We start from the raw sequence: 19,407 nt of genomic DNA, 5'->3' as shown, positions 1-19,407 counted from the left end.
GGACACAGATATAAAACAATTGGCTTAAGTACCAGAAGGGGAGATGAGGAGAATTTTGTTTTTACGCAGCTGTTGAATTACCGTGTTTGTAGATTTAGTTATTCGAAATATGCTCGTTCACGCGTTAGCAGCCGTTTATAGAGAGCAGTCCGACCTTTTCCTGGAGCGTTTTATCATACATACTAGGAGCACTTTGGCCTTTGCTCGTGCATTATCACTGGGGGAAACGCTTCAAGGACACCCTCAAAGCCTCCTTGAAAAAGTGCAACATCCCCACCGACACCTGGGAATCCCTGGCCCAAGACCGCACAAAGTGGAGGAGAAGCATCCGGGAAGGCGCTGAACACCTCGAGTCTCTTCGCCGGGAGCAAGCGGAAGCCAAGCGCAGGCAGCGCAAGGAGCGCACGTCAACCCAAGCACCCCACCCACCCGCCCCTTCAACCACCGTCTGCTCCACCTGTGACAGAGACTGTAGGTCCCGCATTGGACTCATCAGTCACCTGAGAACTCATTTTTAATGTGGAAGCAAGTCATCCTCGGTTCCGAGGGACTGCCTAAGAAGAAGAAGATCACTGGGGGACATTACCTAAGATAGAAGCATGCTGCTATCTCCTTCTCTGACGAACCATCCCAGCTCCATGGCAGCTGCATGTTGCTCCTGTCTCGATCGGAACCATTGGGTGGCAGCCCCACATCGCCATCTATTGGCAGCAGTGCACGAGCCAGGAAATAACAAACAACACGGCAAATCTTCTTTGTCTCTCAATGTCTCTTAATTTTTCCTGCTTTCTATCCTGTCTCTGACCTTCCCTTTTGTTCTTTCATCCCCTCCCCCTATTCCCAGCCACCACTTGCTTTAAAATCTATCCCTCTTCCTGCTTTTTTTCCAGTTCGGACGAAGGGTCTTCGACCTGAAACGTTAACTCCGTTTTCCTCTCCACGGCTGCTGCCCTGGCCTGCTGAGTTTTTCCAGCATTTTCTGTTGTTATTACGGCAAATCTTCTTTGTCTCTCTATGCCAGCCAGCTGCCTGCACAAAATGGGCAGAAAGGGCCAGTCCTTGAGGGAGAGGGGTGAGTGGCAGGAGGTGGAGCCCGGGACAGCAGAGGCCCAGGCTTTCCTGGTTGGGCCCGGAGGAACACTCCTGGCCCCAGAGTGTCAGCTGCGTCTCGGTGAGTTGCACTCTCTTGCCTTTGAGTCAGAAGGTTGTGGGTTCAAGTCCCCACTCCAGAGACTTGAGCACAAAAATCTAGGCTGACACTCCCAGTGCGGTACTGAGGGAGTGCCGCACTGTCGGAGGTGCCGTCTTTCGGATGAGACATTAAACCGAGGCCCCGTCTGCTCTCTCAGGTGGACGTAAAAGATCCCATGGCCACTATTTCGAAGAAGAGCAGGGGAGTTCTCCCTGGTGTCCTGGGGCCAATATTTATCCCTCAATCAACATCACTAAAACAGATTATCTGGTCATTATCACATTGCTGTTTGTGGGAGCTTGCTGTGTGCAAACTAGCTGCTGCGTTTCCTACATTACAACAGTGACCACACTTCAAAAAGTACTTCATTGGCTGTAAAGAGCCTTTGGGATGTCCTGAGGTTGTGAAAGGTGCTGTAGAAATGTTTTCCTGGTGCCACTAGGGAGAGTTTAACACTTAACTTTACAGAGCCACTTCTTCCTAATGACATCATAGGACCCCGATTTACATGTATTAATCAGGCAGGTGCCTCGTCTGCCTAAATAAAGGACCCAATTTAGGTGGCAGTGGGTGGGAATTGAGAGCGGATGGGGCGGTAAGCGTTCGGAGGCGCTTTTACTGGCACGGATGCTCTTGTTCTCACTGGGAAGGGTGGGTTAAAACCGCCCCCCCCTGGCCCCCATGAGGATGGCTGCTTTGGGATATGGAATATCAGACTGGAGCAGTCGAGAGCTGTCCTCTGGGTTTGACGATACGGGTGGGGCGCGGATCATAGCACACAGAGTCTGGAGGTGTGGGAGATGGCATAGGTTATAGAAACATAGAAGATAGGAGCAGGAGTCGGCCATTCGGCCCCTCGAGCCTGCTCCGCCATTCAATGCGATCATGGCTGATCATCCAAATTCAGTACCCTGTCCCTGCTTTCTCCCCATATCCCTTGATCCCTTTAGCCTTAAGAAATATATCTAACTCCTTCTTGAATATATTTAATGAATTGGCCTCAACTGCCTTCTGTGGTAGAGAATTCCACAGGTTCCCCACTCTCTGGGTGAAGAAATTCCTCATCTCTGTCCTAAATGGCCTACCCCTTTTCCTTAGACTGTGACCCCTGGTTCTGGACTCCCCGACCATCGGGAACATCCTTTCTGCATCTAGTCTGTCTAGTCCTGTTAGAATTTTATAAGTTTCAATGAAATCCCCTCTCATTTTTCTAAACTCTAGCGAATATAAGCCTAATCAACCCAATCTCTCCTCATATGTCATTCCTGCCATTGTTTGTCCTAAACAAACAATGAAACACCCATTAAATCCAGACAGCCAGCTCCTTTTCTGTAAAGTTATTTATTATATAATGAAGGCAATGTTCCCGAGACAAACGCTTCCTCCAATTCATTTTCCTTCACCAACTCAGACATACAGCGTAAAATACTTTGGTTGTCAGCCCAGCCCAGGTGGGAGAGGGGTGTGTATGGAGGGAGGCTCCTCATTCCACAGTCAAATCTCTTCATCCAAGGGTGTGCTTATTAAACAGGTACTCGCCCATGCCACTGGTCTGCCCCGCGTTCAATCTCTTGAGGCTTGTGATGTAGTCTCCCAGCTTCTTAATGATTTCTACGCTGCTACTCAGGAAACTGGACTCGAGGAAATTGCACATCTGGAAAAGAAAAAAAATCATAAATACACTCACCATCCACCCAGTTATTACAATTTAACAAAAACCGCTGAGCGTGGTAACTATCAGTGATGGAGTCTATGGGTCAGTATATCCTGGGATGAGAGGGTTGTCCTATGAGGAGAGATTGAGTAGATTGGGCCGATACTCTCTGGAGTTTAGAAGAATGAGAGGTGATCTCATTGAAACGTATAAGATTCTGAGGGGGATTGACAGGGTAGATGCTGAGAGGCTGTTTCCACCTGGCTGGAGAGTCTAGAACTCGGGGTCACAGTCTCAGGTTAATATTGGACCAAGATGAGGAGAAATTTCTTCACTCAGAGGTTTGTGAATCTTTGGAATTCTCTGCCCCAGAGGGCTGTGGAGCCTCGGTCGTTGAGTATATTCAAGGCTGTGATCGATAGATTTTTGGACTCTGGGGAATCGAGGGATATGGGGATCGGGCGGGAAAGTGGAGATGAGGTAGAAGATCAGCCACGATCTTATTGAATGGCGGAGCAGGCTCGAGGGGCCGTATGGCCGACTCCTGCTCCTATTTCTTATGTTATGTATCTATCAGTGATGGAATCTATGGGTCGGTATCTGGTTATTGATCTTGTTGCTGTTTCTGGGAGCTTGCTGTGCGCAAATTGGCTACCACGTTTTCCTACAGTGGCTACATTTCAAAAGTACTTCATTGGTTGTGAAGCATTCTTGAGACGTCCTGGGGCTGTGAAAGGCGCTGTCGAAATTGCTTCTTCTCTCTTTTCACATAAAGACCGAAGGTAGCATTGACAGGTTACACTCTCCATTGATCTCCAGTGATCTCCCGCCCAAGGATCAGGAGCTCCCATGTGGATGGCAGTCTGGCTGTGCCGATAACTCCGGGAGCTGTTTTTGCTTTCTCTCATTCGAGAGCTATGGCGGCAGTGCTATCCCAGCATTCACAGTGGCAGTGAAAGCACTCTATTGGGAGCAATCACAGTGGCAGCAGGTGGGTAGTGGTGTTCCACAAGGATCAGTGCTGGGACCACTGCTGTTCACAATTTACATTAACGATTTAGACTTAGGAATCAAAAGCACAATTTCTAAATTTGCGGATGACACCAAATTGGGGGGATAGTCAATACTGAGGAGGACTGCAACAAATTACAGGAGGACATTAATAAACTTGCAGAATGGGCATATAATTGGCAAATGAAATTCAACACAGATAAATGTGAGGTATTACATTTTGGTAGGAAGAATAGGGAGGTCACTTATCACTTGGAGGGTGCGAGTCTAGGTGGGGTAGAGGAACAAAGTGATCTCGGAGTACAAATACACAAATCACTAAAAGTTGCGACACAGGTTAACAAGGCCATAAATAAAGCAAACCAAGCACTAGGGTTTATTTCTAGAGGGATAGAATTGAAAAGTAGTGAAGTTATGCTAAACCTGTATTATAAAAAGGATATAGAGGCACTGGAGTGGGTGCAGAGAAGATTTAAAAGGTTGATACCAGAAATGCGAGGGTCTACATATCAGGAAAGGATGAACAGGCTGCGTCTCTTTTCTCTTGAAGAGGTGACCTAATAGAGGTCTTTAAAATTATGAAAGGTTTTGATAGAGTGGACACAGAGAGAGTGTTTCCACTTGTGGGGAAGAGCAGAACTAAAGGCCATCAATATAAGATAGTCACCAAGAAATCCAGTTGGGAATTCAGGAGAAACTTCTTTACCCAGAGAGTGGTGAGAATGTGGAACTCGCTGCCACAGGGAGTGGTTGAGGCGAATAGTATCGATGCATTTAAGGGGAGGCTGGACAAGCACGAGGGAGAAGGGAACAGAGGGTTATGCTGATAGAGTTAGATGAGGAAAGACGGGAGGAGGCTCGAGTGGAGCATAAACGCCGGCATGGACTGGGTGGGCCGAATGGCCTGTTTCTGTGCCGTATATCCGAGGTAATCCTGTGTTAAAAAACAATTACCTGAGGGTCTTCCTTATTGGAAGCCAGTTGGTGCAGGTCAAGGAGAGACTTGTTGATGTTCTTCTGTAATTCGAGAGCGTACTGAGTGGCCTCCAGCCCGTTCCTCCACTCTCTCTTTGCTGGTTTCTGTGTAAATAAAAGAGGCAGGCTGAGATCTCGTCCATCCCTCCCGTCAGTGCACCCAAATCTCCAGTTAACTCGCCAGGTAAGGCTGCGGACTGCTGCACAAGGGGCTGGTGGGCACCGTCCCTTTCACACGGGCTGGTTTCTACTCCGCTCAATTCCTTGGGGGGCAGGGGGGGTCTTGGCTTTACCTCAGTGTCCTAGAGGCTTTTGCTTTGTGTGGAGGGGGGGAATCAGAAGGGAGGACTGATTCATGTTTTATCTTCTCTGGATGTGGCGATACTGGCAACAACAACAATAACCTGCATTTGTATAGCGCCTTTAACGTAGTAAAACGTCCCAAGGGTGCTTCACAGGAGCGATTAACAAACAAAATTTGACACCGAGCCACAGAAGGAGGCATTAGGACAAAAGGTAGGTTTTAAGGAGCGTCTTAAAGGAGGAGAGAGAGAGGCGGAGAGGTTTAGGGAGGGAATTCCAGAGCATAGGGCCCAGGCAGCTGAAGGCATGGCCGCCAATGGTGGAGCGATTATAATCGGAGATGCGCAAAGGCCAAAAATTGGAGGAGCGCAGAGATCTCGGAGGGTTTATAGGGCTGGAGGAAGTCACAGAGATAGGGAGGGGGGCGAGGCCATGGAGGGATTTGAAAGCAAGGATGAGAATTTTAAAATCGAGTCCAGTTTTATTGGTCAAGTAGGCCTGAGAAGGTGTTGGTGCGCGCACATCTATGCATCTGAGTAACTTGTTACCCTAGGAGTGGACACCTGACTGATTTCATAGAGCCAAAGAAAGTTACAGCACAGAAGGAGGCCATTTCGGCCCATCGTGTCCGCGTCGGCCAACAAAAAGCTATCCAGCCTAATCCCACTTCCCAGCTCTTGGTCCGTAGCCCTGCAGGTTACAGCATCCCAAGTGCACATCCAAGTACTTTTTAAATGTGGTTAGGGTTCCTGCCTCTACCACCCTTTCAGGCAGTGAGTTCCAGACCCCCACAACCCTCTGAGTGAAGAAATTTCCCCTCAAATCTCCTCTAAACCTTCCACCAATTATTTTAAGTCTGTGCCCCCTGGTTTTTGACCTCTGCTAAGGGAAATAGGTCCTTTCTATCCACTTTATCTATGCCCCTCATAATTTTATACACCTCAATAAGGTCTCCCCTCAGCCTCCTCTGTTCCAAGGAAAACAGACCCAGCCTATCCAGTCTTTCCTCATTGCTAAGATTCTCTAATCCCGGCAACATCCTTGTAAATCTCCTCTGCACCCTCTCTAGTGCAATCACATCTTTCCTGTAATGTGGTGACCAGAACTGCATGCAGTATTCTAGCTGAGGCCTAACTAGTGTTTTATACAGTTGAAGCATAACCCCCCTGCTCTTGTATTCTATGCCACGGCTAATAAAGGCAAGTATTCCGTATGCCTTCTTAACCACCTTATCTACCTGGCCTGCTAGCTTCAGGGGTCTGTGGACATGCACTCCAAGGTCCCTTTGTTCCTCTACACTACTCAGTGTCCTACCATTTAATGTGTATTCCCTTTCCTTGTTAGCCCTCCCCAAATGCATTACCTCACACTTCTCCAGATTGAATTCCATTTGCCACTGTTCTGCCCACCTGACCAATTTATTGATATCTTCCTGCAGTCTACAGCTTCCTTCTTCAGTATCAACCACACAGCCGATTTTAGTATCATCTGCAAACTTCTTAATCATACCCCCTATATTCAAGTCTAGATCATTGATATATACCACAAAAAGCAAGGGACCCAGTACCGAGCCCTGCGGAACCCCACCGGAAACAACCTTCCAGTCACAAAAACACCCATCAACCATTACCCTCTGCTTACTGTCTCCGAGCCAGTTTTGCATCCAACTTGACACTTTGCCCTGGATCCCATGGGCATGGCAGGTATTTGTATTGTTTCTATCGGTGCTCTGTGCTGAGAGCCGGTAACTCAGCACAGACAAGGAATTAAGGGAAGTAGAATGAGGAAGAGTGCAAAGCTGCAGCCACGCTAATGGCACGGGGCTTTGCTCTCCTAACCTGCAGATCCACTGACCACAGGAAGCAGCATCACCGCCATGAGTGACCAGTGGCGAATTCCTAATCGGTGCTGTACTATGGGTGTGAATCACCAACGTAGCATTCCTAGGCTGCCAGCCATGGCTCACTGAGTCAGAGGGTTGTAGAGTCAAACCCCGCTCCAAAGACTTGAGCTCAAAATCCAGGCCGGCACTCCCAGTGCTGTACTGAGGGAGCGCCGCACGGTCGGAGGTGCCGCCTATCGGATGAGACGTTAAACGCAAATGGTATACTGGCCTTCATTACAAGAGGGTAGCAAAATACTGCGGACGCTGGAGATCTGAAATAACAACAGGAAACGCTGGAAAAACTCAGTAGGCCAGGCAACATCCATGGAGAGAGAAACAGAGTTAACGTTTCAGGTCGATGACCTTTCGTCTGACCTGAAACGTTGGCCCCGATTTTCTGGCCGCCGTCGGGCGGCTTTTCATGCGGCCGAAAATCAGCGAAAAAGCGGGTCGGGACCCCCCCCCCCCCGCCTGATTCCCCGCCCCGTCCGACTTTCGGACCGCCGTTTCCCCGCGCCCTGCTTCAGTCCCGGCCGCCGCTGCCGGGACTGGTCGTCGGAGCACTAATAAGCAGTTACCAGCTTGTTGAGGTAGTTTCTCCGGGGCCGTTGCAACTTTGGGGCTTTCCCCACATCAAACCCGCCTGCGGGGAACCCCGCTGCTGAGAGCTGGCGTGAAGCTTGCCGGCTTGCTTGCTGTCAGCTGCAGGTCAATGGAGAAGCTGCAATTTAAAGGGACAGCACTTGTATGTTGAAGGACCTTGTTGTTGCAGGTTTGGGGCGACTTCTTCAAGGCTTGGGCACAGCTGTGGCAGGTTGCAGCCTCACACACTTCTCCAATGCGATCTCCTGGGGAGCCCCTCTCGCCACCCTCACTCAGCGCTTCCTCAGCGGAGGCATCTATGAGAAGCATGGGACGCCTTTTTTTCCTTCCCTTCTTGCCATTAGAGGATCTCCAGCAGCAGAGGCGGCAGCAGCAGAACCAGGAACAGCAGGATCAGCAACAGGAGCACCAGGCTGCTGCTCACTCACCTGAAGCTGCACAGGCCAGAAGGGGCCAGCGCTTGGAAGTGGCTTGAGAGCACCCTGCTGCGCTTTAGGGGGCCATGGGGACCCGTTTCTGCACTGGCAGTCCTACTCAGAAGGACTTCCATGAAGATCTGGTTTCTCTGTTCAACAGATGGCCAACGCTCCTCAAGAGATGTCATTCTCTTATGAGCACTCACCATGTTTTCCGTACCCTGGCGAGTTATCTCCTCCATGGAGGTTGCCAATCTTTCCATGGTGATGCGTTCATGCGCCAATGACTCCACAAAGGCTCTGCTCATGGTTGCTATGGACTCCTCCATTCGCTCCACACTCGCAGCGACCCTGGAGACACTGCTGTCCCTGTCTCCAGAATCTGCTGAGGCTCACTTGTGAGCTGTGAAACACCAGGTGACAACACTACTCTATGTCCCGAAGGTCCCCCCGAGGTGTGAGTGTCTGCGCTGGTGCTGGGTGCGCTTACTTCTGCTGACGCTGTGCCCTCAGAGGTTGGAGCTTCCTCTGAGGAGTCTGGCTGCACAGCGTCTTCCTCCTCCACAGTGAGGATGGGGGCTCTGGATGGTACTGTGGGGGAGTAAAGGAAGGAGTTAGAGATGTAATGCCAAGGTTCTTCTGGTGACTCCCAGCGAGTTGACATCTGCTGACACCTGCATCCATGCAGCATTGGTCTCAGTGGGAAGCCTCTTCCTCCCTGACCGAGGGAAGAGGACCTCCCTGTGGGCCCTTACCCCATCCAATAATGCCTGCAGTGAAGCCTCGTCGAATTTGGAGGCAGCTCGGGGTCTGGCACTGGCCACAGCTGCTGCAGGCTCCTCTGCCATCCTGTATGGTTCGTTTGGAAGCCTTCAGAGGATGCAGTGCTTGCTATGGACCTTGAAAGCACCACAAATGATGACATCATACTGTGGGGATTTCTGACTCGAATTGGACAATTAGCAAGGCTTTCCACATGCTGGGAATTAATTGGCCACCTGAGGGAAAATTGCGTGGAGCTGGCTGACACTTTTTTATGTGTGTCAGAAACCCCACATTCGGGGAAACCCGACCATTTCCCACACAAGCCGAAAATTGGGGCCGTTAACTCTGTTTCTCTCTCCACCGATGCTGCCTGGCCTGCTGAGTTTTTCCAGTGTTTCCTGTTGTTATTTCATTGCAAGAGGATTTGAGTACAGGAGTAAAGATGTCTTACTCCAATTATATAGGGCCTTGGTGAGACCGCACCTGGAGTACTGTGTACAATTTTGGTCTCCTTACCTGAGGAAGGATATACTTGCCATAGAGGGAGTGCAACGAAGATTGATTCCTGGGATGGCGAGACTGTCATATGAGAAGAGATTGAGTAAACTAGGCCTGTATTCTCTTGAATTCAGAAGAATGAGAGGGGATCTCATTGAAGCATACAAAATTATCACAGGGCTTGATCGGGTGGATGCTGGGAGAATGTTTCCTTTGGCTGGGGAGTCTAGAACCAGGGGCCACAGCCTCAGGATAAAGGGTAGGCCATTCAGGACTGAGATGAGAAGAAATTTCTTCACACAGAGGGTGGCGAATCTTTGGAATTCTTTACCCCGAGGGCTGTGGAGGCTCAGTCATTGAGTGTATTCAAAACAGAAGCCGATAGATTTCTGACTAGTAAGGGCATCAAGGGATATGGCGATAGTCGCGTTGAATGGAGTTGAGGCAGAAGATCAGCCATGATCTCATTGAATGGCGGAGCAGGCTCGAAGGGCCGAATGGCCGACTTCTGCTCCTATTTCTTATGGGTTTTTTTAATGTTAAACCGAGGCCCCGTCTGCCCTCTCGGGTGGACGTAAAAGATTCCCTGGCCACTATTTCACAGATGAGCAGGGGGAGCTCTCCCCGGTGTCCAGGCCAATATTTATCTCTAAACCAACATCGCTAAAGGAACAGCACCTCATCTTCCGATGAGGCACTTTGCAGCCTTCCGGACTCAATATCGAGTTCAACAATTTCAGATCATAACCTCGGTCCCTATTACATTTTTACTTATATTTTTTTCCACCCCTTTGTTTTGGGTCTTCCCTCCCCCCCCTTTCCTTTTTTTTCTCTCTCCCACATGGCAGCTGTCTCTCATCCTGCCAGTACACTTCACACCTAATCTCAGCTGTCTTTTGTCTCCACTTGTCCTATTACCATCTCGTCTGGTTTTGAATACCTCTTAATGTCTCTTTCACTTCTTTTGTTCTGTCCCAGCCCTGCCTTCGATCTATTTTATTTCCTTTCCAGTTTTGAAAAAGGGTTTCGACCCGAAACGTCGACTCTAATTTCTCTCCACGGATGTTGCCTGGCCTGCTGAGTTTTTCTAGCATTTTCTGTTGTTATATCGCTAAAAAACAGATGAACTGGTCATTATCACGTTGTGGGAGCTTGCTGTGAACAAATTGGCTGCCACGTTTGCTACATCACAACAGTGACTACACTTCAAAAAGCACTTCATTGGCTGTAAAGCGATCTGGGACGTCCTGAGGTGGTGGCTATGGTTCAATGGTGTACCATAGCGCTGGCAGGCCACACGCACTGATTACAGCAGAAAACGCCTTATGTACACTCATTCAACACGGGTAAATGTACTTCACACATGCATATTTACTGAATAAACATCTGCCACTATTCAGTAGAGGCAATCACAATGTTTGGTAACAGCTGCACTCTCTGCATTTATGTCTCACCTTCGTACCAGTAATCGCCCAAAAAGGTTAAAGTTCACATGCATGCGACGTGCAATTAAGAGTATTCAGATCACACGCCCAACGACAGTTACTCATCTTTTATTTACAAATCAGAAATGCAATTAGCCACATCTGCATTCCTAGTCAGCTGTGGCTCAGTGGGTAGCACACTGGCCTCTGAGTCAGAAGGTTGTGGGTTCAGTTCCCCACTCCAGAGCCTTGAGCACGAACAATCCAGGCTGACACACCCAGTGCAGTGCTGAGGGAGCGCCGCGCTGTCGGAGGTGCCGTCTTTCGGATGAGACGTTAAACCGAGGCCCCGTCTGCTCTCTTGGGTGGACGTAAAAGATCCCGCGGCCACTATTTCGAGCAGGGGAGTTCTCCCCAGTGTCCTGGCCAATATTTCTCCCTCAACCAACATAACAAAAACAGACGATCTGGTCATTATCACATTGCTGTTTGTGGGGGCTTGCTGTGCGCAAATTGGCTGTCGCATTTCCTACATTACAACAGTGACTACACTTCAAAAAGTACTTCATTGGCTGTAAAGCGCTTTGAGAGGTCCGATGGTTGTGAAAGGCGCTATAGAAATGCAAGTCTTTCTTTTTAGTGGCTAACATATTGGACAGCCCTGGTGTAGGAGCAGTGAGCCATCTCTAAACAGTCTCTCAAATAGCCTCTAGTTACCAACCATATATCTACGGATGTTAATCCAGCTCCCTCACACTGTCGCTCAGTAACCGCTCTCCCCCAGCGCCCTGTATTACTGACTGTATCTCTACAGATGTTAATCCAGCTCCCTCACACTGTCACTCAGTAACCCCTCTCCACCCAGTGCCCTGTGTTACTGACTGTATCTCTACTGATGTTATTCCAGCTCTCTCACACTGTCACTCAGTAACCTCTCTCCCCCAGTGCCCTGTGTTACTGACTGTATCGCTACTGATGTTAATCCAGCTCCCTCACACTGTCACTCAGTAACCTCTCTTCCCCCAGCGCCCTGTGTTACTGACTGTATCTCTACTGATGTTATTCCAGCTCCCTCACACTGTCACTCAGTAACCCCTCTCCCCCCAGCGCCCTGTGTCACTGACTGTATCTCTACTGATGTTATTCCAGCTCCCTCACACTGTCACTCAGTAACCCCTCTCCCCCAGCGCCCTGTGTTACTGGCTGTATCTTTACTGATGTTAATCCAGCTCCCTCACACTGCCACTCAGTAACCCCTCTCCCCCAGCGCCCTGTGTTACTGACTGTATCTCTACTGATGTTAATCCAGCGCCCTCACACTGTCACTTAGTAACCCCTCTCCCCCAGCGCCCTGTGTTACTGACTGTATTGCTACTGATGTTATTCCAGCTCCCTCACACTGTCACTCAGTAACCCCTCTCCCCCAGCGCCCTGTGTTACTGACTGTATCTTTACTGATGTTAATCCAGCTCCCTCACACTGTCACTCAGTAACCCCTCTCCCCCAGCGCCCTGTGTCACTGACTATATCTCTATGGATGTTAATCCAGCTCCCTCACACTGTCACTCAGTAACCCCTTTCCCCCCAGCACCCTGTGTTACTGACTGTATCTCTACTGATGTTATTCCAGCTCCATCACACTGTCACTCAGTAACCCCTCCCCCAGCGCCCTGTGTTACTGACTGTATCTCTACTGATAATCCAGCTCCCTCACACTGTCACTCAGTTACCCCTGTCCCTCAGCGCCCTGTGTCACTGACTATATCTCTATGGATGTTAATCCAGCTCCCTCACACTGTCACTCAGTAACCCCTCTCCCCAGCACCCTGTGTTACTGACTGTATCTCTACTGATGTTAATCCAGCTCCCTCACACTGTCACTCAGTAACCCCTCTCCCCCAGCGCCCTGTGTTACTGACTGTATCTCCAGTGATGTTAATCCAGCACATAAAAAAGTGACTTCATTCTCATCCTTGTTTTCAAATCCATTCGTGGCCTCACCAATGTTCCCTCTTATTGTTTTTTGGGTGCGCGACCCCTTTAAGGGGCTGCGCGGCCCATTCACAGTTCCACGCATGCCCAAAACATTACATTGAAAGAGCCGGTCCCAGGAGGTTGGCCTCGCTCCTCCCTATCTCTGTAGCTTCCTCCAGTCCTACAACCAATGTTCCCTTTAAGTTTTGTGGCCACTCGGCCGCGCAGCGTTCTGCAGCTCCCGCGCAGCACACTGTAGCACCCGTGCAGTGCTCTGCAGCTCTCGCGCAGCATTCTGTAGCTCCCGCGCAGCGCTCTGCAGCTCCTGCGCAGCACTCTGTAGCTCCCGCGCAGCGCTCTGCAGCTCCCACGCAGCGCTCTGCAGCTCCCGCGCAGCATTCTGCAGCTCCCGCTCAGTGCTCTGCAGATCCCGTGCAGCCGGCTCATCGGCTTTTAAATAGGAAAAACCGGGCATGCACGGTATTTCAAATGGGCTGAGCAGCCCCTTAAGAATTTAAAAGGAACATTGCCTACAACCCTCCGAGATCTCTGCGCTCCTCCAATTCTGGCCTCTTGCGCATCTCCGATTTTAATCATCGCTCCAACATTGGCGGCCTTGCCTTCAGCTTAAGCCCTGGAATTCCCTCCCTAAACCTCTCCGTCTCTCTCTCCTCCTTTAAGATGCGCCTTAAAACCGACCTCTTTGACCAAGCTTTCGGTCACCTGTTCCTAATATCTCCTTATGAGGCTCGGTGTCAAATTCTGTTTGATAATCGCTCCTGTGAAGCGCCTTGGGTACGTTTTACTACGTTAAAGGCACTGTATGAATGCAATTTGGTGTTGTTGTTGTTGTTGATTGCTGGAACAACTCAGAGCTCAATCTGCTGAATGTGAAAGCAGTGGATGAAATGGGTTGCCTCACGTACCTGTCGGCATGGAAGAGAAGAGAAAGAAAAAGGAGGAGAGGAGGAGGCGGCTGGGAGTTTCCACCCTGCCCAAAGGTTCTGCTGACCTCGATATCCTGCAGGTGGATTCGACCTCCCCGCTCCTTCTGGTATTTGATCAGTTCGTCCGCGTGCTTGCGCTCAGTCTCCGACAGCTCGTGGAAAAACTTTGCAAAATTCTCCAGTGCAACGTCATCCCGTTCAAAATAGAATGACTGCAAAATAAAATGTCAAAAAACCCTTTCAGCAACTAAATCTCCTTGCAGCTGAGCAGCGAGAAATACAGAGACTGACATGAATCAGTCATTCATGAAAGAAAGACTTATGAAATAATACCGAGCGGCCTGCGGGTGGCGCTGTCCAGGAAGAGTATTAATACTCGGGCACGGGCCCAGCTTGCGCAGGACATTCTTAACAGGAACTAGTGAAGGACACAACTAGACCTCCATGTTGTAAAACAGTTGATTAAAGCTTTGTTTAATGCTTAGACCAAGTGCCTAGTAGTTTTCTTGCATCAGAGATTATTTGCAGCAATCCTTTGTTGATATTTCTCTCTTTATGCTCTGGAATTCCCTCCCTAAACCTCTCCGCCTCGCCGCCTCTCTTTCCTCCTTTAAGACGCTCCTTAAAACCTACCTCTTTGACCAAGCTTTTGGTCATCTGCCCTGATATCTCCTCATGTGGCTCGGTGTCAAATTTATGTTGTTGTTTTAAAATACTCCTCTGCAGCGCCTTGGGACATTTTACTACGTTAAAGGCGCTATATAAATACACATTGTTGTTGTTGTTATCTCCTTGGAGACTGATTTATATTTTTTATGTTCATCAAGGTTCGAGGGACGTCAGCTCCGGGAATGGAACAGTTTTCTATTTCTTTGGACTCCAGCAAGTACCTGGAGCAGGCCCAGCTATTGCAGTCTTTATTATTTGATCAGATTAATTCTCTCGTCTGCTGAAGATGCTGGCTGTTGCTGCAGAAGGGTTTCCAAGAGCACCAGCCCCTCCCCGGTAAAACTCCCTCTACACTGTCCCATCAAACACTCCCAGGGCAGGTACAGCACGGGTTAGATACAGAGTAAAGCTCCCTCTACACTGCCCCATCAAACACTCCCAGGGCAGGTACAGCACGGTAAGATACAGAGTAAAGCTCCATCTACACTGTCCCATCAAACACTCCCATAGCAGGTACAGCACGGGTTAGATACAGAGTAAAGCTCCCTCTACACTGTCCCATCAAACACTCCCAGGGCAGGTACAGCACGGTTAGATAGAGTACGGTTCTGTGCACAGTAGCTCTAGCAGGTTTTATGCAGCTGCGATAATAAGAACTGCCAAAGTATCCACCACAGACCCAATTCACGTACGAACCGCGGTCAAGCAAGGCTGTGTCATCGCACCAACGCTCTTCTTGATCTTCCTGGCTGCAATGCTCCATCTCACCCTTAGTAACCTCCCTGCTGGAGTGGAGCTAATCTACAGAACAAACGGGAAACTGTTCAACCTCCGTCGCCTCCAGTCCAGATCCAAGGTCGTCCCCTCCTCTGTCATCGAATTACAGTATGCAGACGACGCTTGCATCTGCGCACACTCGGAGGTCGAACTCCAAACCATCGGTAACACCTTCACTGAAGCATATGAGAGCATGGGCTTTACACTAAACATCCGTAAGACAAAAGTCCTCTACCAAACTGCCCCCGCCACACAGTATTGCTCCCCGATTATCAAAATCCACGACAAGGCCTTAGACAACGTGGACCACTTTCCATACCTTGGGAGCCTACTGTCAACAAGGGCAGACGACGATGACGAAGTCCAACACCACTTTCAGTGTGCCAGTGCAGCCTTCGGTCGCCTGAGGAAGAGAGTGTTTGAAGACCAGGACCTCAAACCCGGCACTAAGCTCATGGTCTACAGAGCAGCAGTGATACCCGCCCTGCTGTATGCCTCAGAGACATGGACCATGTACAGTAGGCACCTCAAAGCACTGGGGAGGTACCACCAATGCCGCCTCCGCAAGATCCTGCAAATCCATTGGCAGGATAGGCGCAACGTCAGTGTTCTTGCTCAGGCCAACATCCCCAGCATCGAAGCTTTGACCACGCTCAATCAGCTCCGATGGACGGGTCACATTGTCCGCATGCCCGATACGAGACTCCCAAAACAAGCGCTCTACTCGGAGCTCCGACATGGCAAGAGAGCCCCAGGTGGGCAGAGGAAACGCTTCAAGGACACCCTCAAAACCTCCTTGAAAAAGTGTAACATCCCCACCGACACCTGGGAATCCCTGGCCCAAGACCGTACAAAGTGAAGAAGAAGCATCCGGGAAGGGGGCCGAACACATCGAGTCTCTTCGCCGGGAGCAAGCGGAAGCCAAGCGCAAACAGCGCAAGGAGCGCACGTCAACCCAAGTACCCCACCCACCCGCCCCTTCAACCACCGTCTGCCCCACCTGTGACAGAGACTGTAGGTCCCACATTGGACTCATCAGTCACCTGAGAACTCATTTTTAGTGAGGAAGCAAGTCATCCTCGGTTCCGAGGGACTGCCTAAGAAGAAGAATAGGAACTGCCAAAGTGGGCTGTATTGCAAAACAATCCCAGGGGAGTGGGGGAGGAGCGCGAAGCTCCCGACCAGCCAATAAATAAATTGAATTGAGCTACGCGATCTCTCCCAGGGGAACAGAGTGGGTGGGGCGGGGGGGCGGGGGGGGGGGGTAAGTCATGGAAAAGAGTCATAGAGTCATAGAGTTATACAGCACAGAAAGAGGCCCTTCAGCCCATCGTGTCTGCGCCGGCCATCAAGCCCTGTCTATTCTAATCCCATTTTCCAGCACTTGGTCCGTAGCCTTGTATGCTATGGTGTTTCAAGTGCTCATCTAAATGCTTCTTGAATGTTGTGAGGGTTCCTGCCTCTACCAGCCTTTCAGGCAGTGAGTTCCAGATTCCAACCACCCTCTGGGTGAAAAAGTTTTTCCTCAAATTCCCTCTAAACCTCCTGCCCCTTACCTTGAAACTATGCCTCCTGTTTATTGACCCCTCTACTAAGGGGAAAAGTTCCTTTCTATCTACCCTATCTGTGCCCCTCATAATTTTGTACACCTCAATCAGGTCCCCTCTCAGCCTTCTCTGCTCTAAGGAAAACAGCCCCAGCCTGTCCAGTCTCTCCTCATAGCTGAAGCGCTCCAGCCCAGGTAACACCCTGGTAGATCTCCTCTGCACCCTCTCCAATGCAATCACATCCTTCCTATAGTGTGGCGGCCAGAACTGCACACAGTATTCCAGCTGTGGCCTAACTAGCGTTTTGTACAGCTCCGTCATAACCTCCCTGCTCTTATATTCTGTGCCTCGGCTAATGAAGGCAAGTATCATAAGAAAAGAAAGAAGTATCATGGGTGGAATACCAGCCAAGGCTCTCACTCTTGATCAATACCCAGTCACACCTGCCAGGAGGTGAGTGCAGACATGGGTGTGAGGACAGGAATGAAATGGTCACGTGATGCCTCCCAAGGTTGAATAGCGACGGCACTCGTTGCCTGGGCTGACACATGGAATGGCCTGGTGAGCGAGCTCCTGGAGATTTGCAGTCACACCCACGCAAGGAGGCAGCGCCTTCGAACAGTGGTAATTCCGATCCTGTAAGAACACATAAGGCACTCTCACATTACAACTTCAAAAGTGGCTGAAAAAAGCACTTCGGGACGTCCTGAGGTCACGACAGGCGCTACCGAAACGCAAGTTCTTTCTTCCTCGTCTACCAAATTTTTTGGCTGACTTACATTAGCGCAACAAGATTAAAATTGAGATTCTTCCAAATGCAAACGAGCAGCAATATTTTACAACACGCAATCACAAATAAGAGATTAAAAACTTGGTAAGTAGTTTTTGTTTAAAAAAAAATTGTCCATGGGACCAATATTGCATTTTAAAATCGTCTTGCTTTTGCTAAGTTTTTCCTGTGTCAGGCGATAAGAGGGAAGCTTTACCATGGCAAGGTACACATACGAGGTGTAGTACTTGAAGCTGATCAGTTTGTTGATGGCGGTCTCGCTGTCCGGATGGAAGTTCTGTCTCACCTGAGACTGCATCGTTCCCAGAATAAACTCTGGCTGCTCCCTCTGATCAGTCACTACATGAAACTGACTGAGCTGTTGTCAGGGGGTGGGGTGCGGTGACTTGAGGACACACTCGGCTTATCAGACATCGTCCACACACACACACACAGTGAGGGGAGGGTGCAGAAGACCTGGCTTATTGCAGATTGCCAACCTCAGGAATGAAGCGGGCTGGGTCCTTGTGTAGACATGGACTGTTGCAATTTTGCAAACCCCTTCTATTGAGACACCGCACGGGTTAATGCAAATCACAGGGGCCAAGGGACCTAAGTTATTACATAGAGAACAAGCGGATTATTATCTGAACGGCAATAGATTGGGAGAAGGGGAAGTGCAACAAGACCTGGGTGTCCTTGTGCACCAGTCGCTGAAGGTAAGCATGCAGGTGCAGCAGGTGGTTAAGAAGGCAAATGGTATGTTGGCCTTCATAGCGAGAGGATTCGAGTACAGGAGCAAGAACATAAGAACATAAGAAGTAGGAGCAGGAGTAGGCCATACGGCCCCTCGGGCCTGCTCCGCCATTCAATAGGATCATGGCTGATCCGAACCTAGACTCACGTCCACTTCCCTGCCCGCTCCCCATAACCCTTAATTCCCTTATCAGCTAGGAAACTGTCTATCTCCGTTTCAAATTTATTTAATGTCGCAGCTTCCACAGCTCTCTGAGGTAGCAAATTCCATAGATTTACTACCCTCTGAGTGAAGAAGTTTCTCCTCGTCTCAGTTTTGAAAGGGCAGCCCCTTATTCTAAGATTATGCCCCCTAGTTCTAGACTCACCCATCAGTGGAAACATCCTCCCCGCATCCACCCGATCAAGCCCCCTCACAATCTTATATGTTTCGATAAGATCGCCTCTCATTCTTCTGAATTCCAATGAGTAGAGGCCCAACCTACTCAACCTTTCCTCATAAGTCAACCCCCTCATCTCTGGAATCAACCGAGTGAACCTTCTCTGAACTGCCTCGAGAGCAAGTATATCTTTTCTTAAATATGGAAACCAAAACTGTACGCAGTTATGAGGGTGCCGGTCAGTTCCTTCAGTAACCCCTAGATGGCACCTTCACTGGTTGGTTTCCCTTTGTTAATTGTTACTTATTTCTCCTGTTTATTACTGTAAAGTCTGTGGGTTGTGCAGTTAATAAATACACAGACTTCAGAAGTAACAAACAAAACAGGTCTTTACTATTCGAAGGTCCGGGCGAATCTGCCCCAGCAATCATGCCACAACACTTATATACTGGTGTGGTCACTATCGGTATTACAGTATACAGAAGCCAAACAAATAGTGCCACACCTAAAGTAGTTCCCTTAAAGGTGAACGGTTACATTCAATAGTTCCCTTAAAGATAGACGGGTACATACACTGCAATCCTCCCTTTTTAGCTTATTACTTACAGAGTTCCCGTTAAACATACATATCTTCAAATTCCTATAAAACAAATTACAGATATAATCTCGGTGGAGTCAATGTCATATAAAACAATTTACAAATATAATCTCGGTGGAAACAGTTCACAGGTTCAGTCTCTGCGGAAACAGTTCATAGATTCTGTCTCTGACCTTGACTCGTTCCGAACAACATTTCTTTGGTGTAGCCGGTTCACCTGGCTAGCGTGACTCCTCCATAGCCTTTTTCTTGACGTAACAGCTT

The 19,407-nt window shown here is 49.3% G+C and overlaps 1 protein-coding gene across 1 annotated transcript; it reads right to left on the bottom strand.

Moving 5' to 3' along the window:
• Nucleotides 1–2,517: 2,517 nt before the first annotated feature.
• On the bottom strand, nt 2,518–17,796 carry LOC147099597 (ferritin, lower subunit-like). The gene is made up of 4 exons (XM_085969838.1): nt 17,627–17,796; nt 13,713–13,859; nt 4,812–4,937; nt 2,518–2,846 (listed from the first exon to the last, which is right to left on the bottom strand). The coding sequence occupies exons 1-4, from the start codon at nt 17,726–17,728 to the stop codon at nt 2,697–2,699; spliced, it is 525 nt and encodes a 174-aa protein (XP_085825964.1). The 5' UTR covers nt 17,729–17,796; the 3' UTR covers nt 2,518–2,696.
• Between the last annotated feature and the right edge of the window lie 1,611 nt (nt 17,797–19,407).

Source organism: Somniosus microcephalus, chromosome 28, assembly GCF_052327205.1.
Source record: "Somniosus microcephalus isolate GS21.2 chromosome 28, FLI_Smic_1.0, whole genome shotgun sequence".
NCBI classification, from domain to species: Eukaryota; Metazoa; Chordata; class Chondrichthyes; order Squaliformes; family Somniosidae; genus Somniosus; species Somniosus microcephalus.
The sequence above is the reverse complement of the archived record's forward strand: the minus strand, read 5'-3'. Positions and strand labels throughout refer to the sequence as shown.

Coding starts and splice junctions, on each gene's coding strand:
- LOC147099597 (XM_085969838.1), bottom strand. CDS start 17,728: ATGCAGTCTCAGGTGAGACAGAACTTCCATCCGGACAGCGAGACCGCC. Junction 13,860..17,626: donor CGTATGTGTACCTTGCCATG/GTAAAGCTTCCC, acceptor TTTATTTTGCAG/TCATTCTATTTTGAACGGGA. Junction 4,938..13,712: donor TCCACCTGCAGGATATCGAG/GTCAGCAGAACC, acceptor TTATTTACACAG/AAACCAGCAAAGAGAGAGTG.